Raw genomic sequence first — 9,880 nt, 5'->3', positions numbered from 1 at the left:
ATGGACGAAGCTCCCAGCACCAGCAAATTTGCAGCAGTAGCTGCTCCAATGGTGCACCGTACACGGTATCCGCTTGCTTCAAATGCAATACTTAACCACAGGCCACCTCCCCAACTTTGTGAGACACCGGAAAGAAGCTCGCGACAAATCGAGACTACGACTAGTACACCAGGCGTCAATAGACCGAAGAGAGGGCGGCTCTCGGGCTTAAGTCGTAATTATACTAGTTCAAAGAAATAAATACGACTTTATATTACATTGTATAAAAGCAACTGAACTGATTTTTTTGAATTCAAAAACGTGTCGATATCTTTTTTCGCATTTTATTTAATTAATGACATTTCGATGTATTTTAAGAACTTCCAAGTGGTAAAAACGATCGGTAAATTCCCTACGATATTGCTTTACAAAAAATTTTGACATACCACACATGTGGTTTCAAATTATTGTTTCTTGATGGGTATTAAGAAAATTAATTAGTTATATGTAATTTGTATATATCTGATATATTTTTGTGTACAAATTGATCCATAATTTGGCAACGACCATTTACCACTTTAATAAAACAATTTGATTAATATATTTCAACTTTAAAATAAATGGCTTTTATTGTTTGTTTTTCATAACATTTCATACCTTTCATCGTATTATACCTGTCTGCTCAGGCTCTTATTTCTATCTTTTGTTATAATAAATAAAAAATCTTCTGCCTGTAAGCGCTAAAACAATAAATATGGGTTTTAAATTAGGTTTTTCTTATTGCAATTACCCATTTTTCGCGCAAGGTATATTGAGAAAATTCGGGCTAATCGAAAAGCAGGGCATGATCTTAAACATCAAATTACTACCACCAAGTTGTATGTTTGTGAAATGGCTTTGTTGAAACTAGTCATTGGGTTAAATTTTTACATCGTTTCTTAAAAAAAATAAGACAGAATTACTTTCAATAAACGCAAATCCAAACATCCCCTACCATGGAAAATTGCCGGAGAGATTGGCATCAAAGAATGTAATGCAAAGATTTTGAAAAACAATTTCTTATTTCGAATTTTTTTAATCTTTAATTTTTTATTTTTTTTATTTTACAGTACATTTAACAATGCTTTCAAAAAATTCAATATAATTTCAGAAGACTTCAAGTTTAAGAAATTTTTATTTATGGTTTTTCGAAGACTTTCAACAGAGCTTTAATCCATATTTTCATTCCAATCGTGAAATGCTTTGTTAAATGCAGACGTATTTTAATTGGTTGCTCGGGAGACTTTTATTTTTGCATTTCCGGCTAGAAATACGATATCCCGATTCGATTGCAAGCCTATAGACGCTTTAAGACTCCTTCTTCACCCACTTTTAAGATCACCCATGATCGGAAAGCCCTAACTATCCATTTGTTTTAGATCTTTTTTAAAATTTGCAAGTGCCAGCTTTCTTAATTTTTACGATCGTGAGCAATATGATTTGTGAATAGATTGCCTGAAAACATGAGGATTTTAAAAAATTGTCCAATGATTGAATACTTATGTAAAAAGCAAGCACTGAAGTTTTCGATGATAAGCAAAAAGCGCTAAGAGAGGATCATTCTTCAAAACTAATGACGGAAAGAAATGTACATGTCCGTAGCGCACTAAACATAGCAATCCTTTCGAAAATGCAAGAAAATTATGGAAAGTCAAACCAAGTAACAATTCTTTTTGAGGAATTAGCTCTATTACCTCTTCTTTTCAAACTAGAGAACCACAAAGTTCCTAAACAAATTTTTTCTGCAGGCTTTAATTCTTCGGTGAATGTAAAAATAATTGCATTATCTTTTTCAACTTAGGCATCTATATACATTTGCCGGCAAAGAGTTTTTTCTTGGTAAAGATGAGCGAAATTATTGTTAACTTTAGCTCAAAACATTTAGCAATCAGCTATCTATCAAATTCTTACACTTGAATAAAATGCATTAATGTTATGTTGAAATAATAGTTTGTTTTTGACATCGAACACAAATTTTGTCTTTACCCTTCGTTCCACATTTAACACACTTAACTATCATTGAGATGAATGTTATTTACGTATAAGTGCGAGTGAGAAAAACAAAATCGTTTTTGTATTTATTTAGAATTTTCTTCTTTTTTTTGAAAATAGAGAATAAGCGTGAATTAACTTAAAAGGCAAATTAAGGTCAGAAATTTAGACTTGTTTATATACGAAATATACAAACAATTTTACAACCAGAATCGCGTACACGCATTAAATAAGAAAAGCTACTAGCCGGCAGAAGTAAATGAACCGAAAAAGTCCCGTTACTTACTTCAAGGTATTTAATATCACTACTTTTTAATGTCTTTGCTTCCATGTTTTTTACTTATTTTTCTACTTCTTTAAAATAACTTTATTTTTTTTTTTTTGGTATGTTGAATGGAGATGGACTAAGCCAAATAACTCAATGTACTAAATTTTTATTGAAAAATTTATGTTTGCTAAATAATATTTCTTATTGTCTAATGCAATAACAGTTGTTTTTTTTATTTATTCGTTGCAAATAGTTCTCGGTGTAAATATGTTTCAATCGTTACATTATTACGAAAATGACAAATTAAAATACATTACATGGCGTCTACAACAGTGTTGCCATAAACGAATGTTTCATTTTCAAATCAAATTGATTACAAAATTTGGAATATGGAATAAGTGATTTTGGCTGTTTTGATAAATAATGATGTGCTCGGGCATTTTTTCGAACCATTGGTTATACTTTAGACCATGCAACCCAGATGTTTTAGAAAGAGCTGATTATGAAATTTTAAGTAAATCCGTTCCACCACCGTTGATTAAAATTTAGTTAAATAAAATGAGAATAAATTTATTCAACATAAACTCTTTGCAAATTAAAATAAATAAGAAAACACTTAAACAAAACGCTTAGCTTGCTCTTCCATGTACTTAGCCATTCGTATATCGCGTTCGCTAAGACCAGCTACATCATGGCTGGACATGGTGACTTGAACTTTATTACAGACATTAAACAATTCTGGTTTCAGTTATTACGTAATGGCTGCAAAAGTTCCTTACGCTGGTCGTCACTGCGTTTTGGCTGCGGAAACATGAATTCTTTATATTACCATAAGCAAACATATAAATGAACAAGTTTTTTAAAATGCTGGTTACCGAGCTTTTAAAAAAAAAAATTTTTAAAACTTTGAAGTTTTCACCTTTTTGTGTTATTAAATTATTTAAAATAGCAAAATACAATACACATTTTTTGTCTCTAATTTCCGAATTTATTTTTGATTTGTAATATTAATTAGTTGCGGTTTGTTAAATGCACACAAATTTATTCGTCGAAAATAAATGTTTCGCTGAGAACAGTCTTTTAATAGTCGTCGAAAACAGACGTTTAACAACAAAAAATGTTTCGATGAACAATACAATATTTCAAAATGGCGATTGAAACGAATAAGCTTTTGTTGTCTACACAGCAGGAAAAACCAAATCATTATACGTAAATAAACAATTAATTTATCAAAGTAATTAATAAAATGTATTTATTAAAAGATAAAATTTGTTTTTATGCAGTTACCTGAAAGAATTTCGCGTTGAGCAATGTCAATCGTTTCTACAACACAAATGTAATCAACATCGTCCTTTTGTATGCTTCAATTGGCATTTTCAGAATCAGAGACGCCGAAGACCAATACGGAAACGGGATGGTACTTTTAATTATAGTGCCGACAATTACTGTACAAAATATGATGAGACAACAGGAATATGCCCAGATGGAGATGAGTAAGTTATAGAGTAAAGATGCTTCAAATGTATTGATTTCTCATGTACGGGAGTTTCATGTGAGCTTAGTTATGAGGGCAGGAAATTTAAAAACTTGTATCCTTTACGTGTACTCTAAAGAACGGCAACTAAGTTAAAAAGAGTTCAGGAAAGCATATCAAGCATATTTTGGCCATTCCCGGTAGGATTTTTTGCTTACTATTGTTATGTCAAAAAACACAAGTAGCTTCGATTCTTTTTTTCCAAACCTTCAATTACATAATCAGCAGTGAATCTCATAGGAAATTTTGTAACAACAAACACTTCATAGAATCTAATACAAGTCATAGGTTTTCTGAATGTAATCGTTGAGCTTTTCGTTCTATTTCGGTAAAGTAATTTTTAAACATTTGGTGATAAACGAAAACTTTAAAATTGATTAAATTTTATTTTGCTAGATGTCCATTTCTGCATCGTACAGCTGGTGATACGGAAAGACGTTACCATTTACGTTACTATAAAACCTGCATGTGCGTGCATGACACGGATAGTCGTGGATATTGTGTAAAAAATGGTCATCATTGCGCGTTCGCTCACGGTGCCCAAGACCAACGTCCACCCGTTTATGATATTAAGGAATTAGAAGCTTTGCAAAATGCAGAATTAACCTTAGATGGAGCGAACGCTCAAAACGCTTTGGATAGAGAGCGTAATTTAATGAATGAAGATCCCAAATGGCAGGATACTAATTACGTTTTGGCTAATTACAAAACTGAGCCTTGCAAGCGGCCACCCCGTTTGTGTCGTCAAGGTTACGCTTGTCCGCAGTACCATAATAGTAAGGATAAAAGACGAAGTCCTCGGAAAGTAAAGTATAGGTATAAAATATTTATTTAGAAAGAAATTGTATTGTTGAAAACTAATAGTGATCAATTTTTACAGGTCTACCCCTTGTCCAAATGTTAAACACGGCGAAGAATGGGGAGAGCCAAGTAATTGCGAGTCTGGTGATAATTGTCAATATTGTCATACGCGTACTGAACAGCAGTTTCATCCGGAAATTTATAAATCGACAAAATGTAACGATGTGCAACAAGCTGGCTATTGTCCCCGTAGTGTGTTCTGTGCTTTCGCACATGTCGAACGTAATTATAATAACATTTCTTATTGTTCTTACTTCGCTGCTTGCGAAACACATTTCGATTTTATTTTGGGTTTGGAAGAAATTTTCCAAAATCTTAATAATTGCTTCGAAAGAAAAAAAGCGGTGAAAAATTTTCAACAAATTCATCGGAAGAAACTTTAAAATCAAACAAGAAGTAACAGTTTTATAGATAAACCAAGTTTGATTTGAGTTACCCGCGGCACTCTATACTGTACGTATTTGTTTTTTACTTTCCCTTTAAAATCAATTAAGTTCGCATAATTGGTTGAAGTCTTAAAATAACACGAATGTACAACCGTTTTTCGACTTAGCCTTAACATCTTTACACCCAATGAATGTCTTAAGAGAAACCGCCATAAATAAATTAAATGATGAATTTATTGAAAATGTGTTTAAAATGGTTACAATAATCATTTAATTTTTTATTTTTATCCTTAACAAGAACACCTATCTGGTCTTTACTACTTTTTTTTCTTTTTTGTCCGTTTATTTTATTATATTAAACACGTAACAATAATAATAATAATAATTTTTTTTTATTTCTATATTCCGCTGTACTGCGCGATCTGTTTAAATTGACTTCATTTGACGGCAACGGTAAAAAAATTCGCCAAGTAGCCTACATTGTCACTGAGGAAAAGCCGCGGGAAGTAGATGGAATTTCAACAAATTTAGCTTTAAGTGATCTCATAACGAATGCATTGCCAGACATCAATTCCCAAGATACTAGTAACAAGTCGGGATTGATAGCTATTAGCGAGAATGTATGTATTACTTCAATACAATTGTTTTCATATATAAACTATTTTTATCTCGATGGCAAAAAAAAAATATTAGGCTTAATTAATCAGTTTGACTTTGTTAATCTGAAAGCCAAAAGTCCAGTACTTTTTCTTACCAATTAATATGACGATTGTTAGCTGATTTTCAATTAACTCGTTCGGTCATCTTCGAACATCCTTATATTTTTGTCAAACCATGCACCATTTTGTTTCTTTCTTTAGTAGCGTACTTTCTTACTGCGTCAAATTTTTGGTCCATTAATTAATACCCACAACACAAATGTGTGCCACAATGCCTGTGGGTTGTATTTGAAAAATTCTTCGATTGTATATATCCTACCTCGACGCCATTTCTATTCTTCGGAGTTACCCAATCAAACGTCAAATCAAACATTATTTTGACTGCATTTTTGATGAGAGGAACTTGTTGAGCCGATCTAAAACCATGTCTATTCTTTCCGATTTGGGTATCGTTTGACTTCTTACGGCCCCGGAAGTTGCAAAAGAAAAGTTCAAGTTTGTCAGAATATTTGTCATATTCTTAATCAAATCGATTTCTTATAATAAAAACTGATCTTTGGCTCTACTTTCTCCTGAGATATTTACATTTTATGGAATATGCAAATTTGATCAGTCTCTTAACGGTCCTAAAAGTAAGAAACTAGACATCATTTCTTTATATATGTGTGTATATACAACGTAGATGCTAAGTATCTAATTTTTGTTCTTAAATTATTTTAGTTTTTTATTTATTTTATATGTAAATGCGTATATGTATTCCTTTTTCTCCTGATAGCTATTAAATATCGACGACAATGAATCTACGAAAAGTATGTTGGTAAATACTCTAGAAAAGTCTGCTAATCAGGGAAAATATTTAAATTTCTCTTTGCCCATGGATAGGCTTTGTGAGTACAAAAACTCAGTAAGAATCTTTTGCATAAACTTTTTTTATTTTTTCAATGAATGTAAATTAATGAATGGATGAGCAGCTTGTACGATTGACGAGCAGCGTGACAATAGTTTATCGGCAAGTTTAGCGAATAGTAGTCTTATTACTCGCACTTCGGCTCCTATTAACATTCCGAATCCTGCTCTTAATAACTCAATAAACGGTGAGTGTAAAGAACGATAAGAAAAGTATAAAAGATATAATAATTACAATTTTTTATAAAAATTTTATATAGACTTTAGTTCTGGAAACTTTGCCGTGAACATTCCATACAGTCCAAACAATCATGCGAGCCTCTTCAGTGTTCAGGATGCTTTTAATTATGGTTGCTCCACTACAAACAAATTTAGCAATTCTTTGACGGCTACTAATCAAAATGATTGCAGTAATAATTTCTTTTTCTCTTCGCATGTCATATCACCCGGTTTTAATGACAGCTTACCGATTAGTCCTTCCGTAAGAATATCAGAATTAAATGCATTGGCTGATGACTTAAATAGCAGTTCTGCTGGGAATAATTTAACTACAAATAAGAATGCATTTTCATTGCAATCGCTTCATACACAAAATAGTAGCGATGTGGGTCGTTTAACAATTGAATTAATGACTAAAAATGCTCAGATTTTAAAATTATCTGGCCGTATAGAAGATATAACCCGTAAGGTATGTAATGAATCAAAAATGTCGTATCAATCTAAAAGCAGGCATTAGATTTACTCTCACGTATTCAGAAGCTGGAGAAACCGGAACGTGAGCTTTCCATCGTTACGAGTTCGTTTGATTTGAACAGAGACGGATAGGAATAAATATGTACAAGTAAATATTTACGTTGTCCTCCAAACGTTGACTATCACATCGTTTTCCGGGTCCTCAAATGTTATATAATTTCATATATATTTCCACTTGCTACGCTATAATTTGCTTTTCCTCTACGTTCTATTGTCTGCGCAAAGAAGATGAGCCAATGGCTCTTGTCAGATTTTAAATCTTTACTCCATTAATAACGCACGGCTTAGCTCCGAAATTATATAGAATAACAATTTGAAAGAATGGAAAGGTTTCGTCTTGGTGTTTTGTTTTAATGCTTCAAATATATTTGGGTAATGGATTTGCCTGACTCTTGATCGCACTTTTTTTTTTAATTTAAGAAAAAAAAATTCACTTCAACTTTAATATCTTTAGTTAAATTTAGCTAAACAAGAAGTATTAGATTGGAAGGAACGTTACGAGTCCGCACAAATTCAATTGAATTTATCATCAGAATTACGTAATTTATCAATTCAAAAATTAAAGCAATTACAGGTAAGTCGCTTCTATATCTTATGTGACATATTTCAAGCACAAATGAATTGTCTTATTTAACAAAATAAATATCATAGGCAAAACTGCGTTTGGATTTAGAAGATGTGGAGAAAGTTTTATATTTGGAAAATGCAAAAAAATGTATGAAATGTGAAGAGAATAATCGTACGGTAACTTTAGAGCCATGCAATCATTTCATATTATGCGATACGTGTGCAACAACAATTACGGAATGCCCATATTGTCAGGTGCCCGTTGTAACTACACACACTTGAAACATTCTAAATCGACGGCGAACGTATATTAGTATTAACAAATTGTTAAAATTGTAACTATTACACTAATTGTGTACAAAGCGAATTGAGAAAAGAAACCACCATAACTTAAGACACAATGTGCATATATTTACGTAAATTTTTAGAATGAAAAAAATTTATGAAAGTAATATAAAATAATTAATTAAAATTAATTTAGTATTTATATATAAGTTTCATGTTTTTAATAACATATTTTTTATTACTATTATTTTTATTATTATTATTATTTTGAATTCATTTTCATAATTTTAATTTTTCATGTAAAATCTGCAAATTACTGACAAAAAATATTTTCCATTAATTAAAAAGAAAAATTCATTTAATTATTAACTGTTTTATCTACGACTATTAGCATAAAAATTCGCATTTATTATGCTGTTAACAGAGATTCAAAGATTTTTGAGATAACATACACTTTTTATGTAATAATATTTACAAATGTATTAATAACTTTACTTATTTAATTTCAAAATACATTAGTTCCTTTTGTCTTGGGAGACAAATAAATGAGTATAAATAAATATATGTAGCAGATATAAAGGAAACAGAACCACCATTAACAATGATCAAAATTTATGGAGTTGAAAAAAGAAGTAGTTTTATATATATATATATAAGACTTTTTTTCTGCGCATGAGAAAGCGAAAACAATAGGAGACAAAAGTGTCTCGCAAAAGTGCAAAAAGAGTGGTTGTGGCTTGGAAAAGCTTTTCCGACGATTATATGCTGGTCTTACGCCATGAATTACCAGAATAGTATCTATGCCAAGAACAATAAGCTCTCTTCGTGTCAAAATTCATGGCAAACTAATACTAATACGAATAATAATCAGCCGTACTCGTTTAAAGCCCAAACACTTTCAGTGGCTTCTACCTTGGAAGTAGACGTGCTAATTTTCAATCTGAACTTACTATGTTGCAAAACAGCAATAACAAATTCAATATCTGGTATACAGGATGAATTTTAAGTTGTATGTAGAAGTGTGCGCATTCGATAATTCATAAATTATGTGTACCTCCCCTCCTCCCAGCCCATCCATCATGAATTCATAACCTACGTTCACGTAGCCATCAAAATTCATACGTATGTATAATGTATGTATGTCATGCATGTATAATTCCTAATCACCGGATTTGGAATAGTATTGCTGGGGGTCTCGCTCTGAAATTCCTTTGGGCTAGTATGTACGTATATATATGTATGTCTATTTTGGTGTAATCATGGCATGCGTTTCTCTGTCAAGCTCATTTTCATTTCACGGTTAACAATGCCTTCTCACCCTTGTTCTCCATTCAGAAAGAAGTGAGAAACGAGAAAGAGATAAGGAGGTGGCGGGCGCGATCTAAGGTGAACCCTGTATCGCGCTTAAGTTTTGAATATTTTAAACCCGCGAACAATTACACAGTAAAACAGCTGTGCAAGAGAACAGCTGTAGAATTTCGAATTTCGCAACTTTAGAGAGTAAGAAAATGAGCGACCACTTGTTAGAATGTAAATATTGGAAATATTTATTCTCCTTTCTCAGCATCACATAAAAATACATGTGCATAAAAATAAATACGAAATTTTTAATGATGATGAAATGGAAGATTACAAGCTATAATTATGACGC

General features: G+C 31.8%; 2 protein-coding genes across 2 annotated transcripts in view; one reads left to right on the top strand and one right to left on the bottom strand.

The window, feature by feature from the left end:
• The window catches only part of LOC119640848, a 9,325-nt gene extending 6,957 nt beyond the window's left edge, over positions 1 to 2,368 (bottom strand). Inside the window, exon 1 of the mRNA XM_038039113.1 lies at positions 2,297 to 2,368. Within this exon, the coding sequence (XP_037895041.1) occupies positions 2,297 to 2,341 (45 nt within the window). The 5' untranslated portion in view covers positions 2,342 to 2,368. The remainder of the gene's footprint in view (positions 1 to 2,296) is intronic.
• Positions 2,369 to 3,390: 1,022 nt separating this feature from the next.
• On the top strand, positions 3,391 to 8,427 carry LOC119640873 (RING finger protein unkempt). Its single transcript, XM_038039153.1, has 10 exons — positions 3,391 to 3,487; positions 3,562 to 3,771; positions 4,209 to 4,628; positions 4,693 to 4,895; positions 5,534 to 5,679; positions 6,494 to 6,605; positions 6,690 to 6,812; positions 6,885 to 7,312; positions 7,832 to 7,951; positions 8,029 to 8,427. Exons 1-10 carry the CDS (start codon positions 3,426 to 3,428, stop codon positions 8,224 to 8,226), a joined length of 2,022 nt encoding a protein of 673 aa, XP_037895081.1. The 5' UTR covers positions 3,391 to 3,425; the 3' UTR covers positions 8,227 to 8,427.
• Positions 8,428 to 9,880: the final 1,453 nt, after the last annotated feature.

Source organism: Glossina fuscipes, unplaced genomic scaffold, assembly GCF_014805625.2.
Source record: "Glossina fuscipes isolate IAEA_lab_2018 unplaced genomic scaffold, Yale_Gfus_2 128, whole genome shotgun sequence".
Taxonomy (NCBI): domain Eukaryota; kingdom Metazoa; phylum Arthropoda; class Insecta; order Diptera; family Glossinidae; genus Glossina; species Glossina fuscipes.
This window is presented reverse-complemented; position numbering and strand designations above follow the sequence as displayed.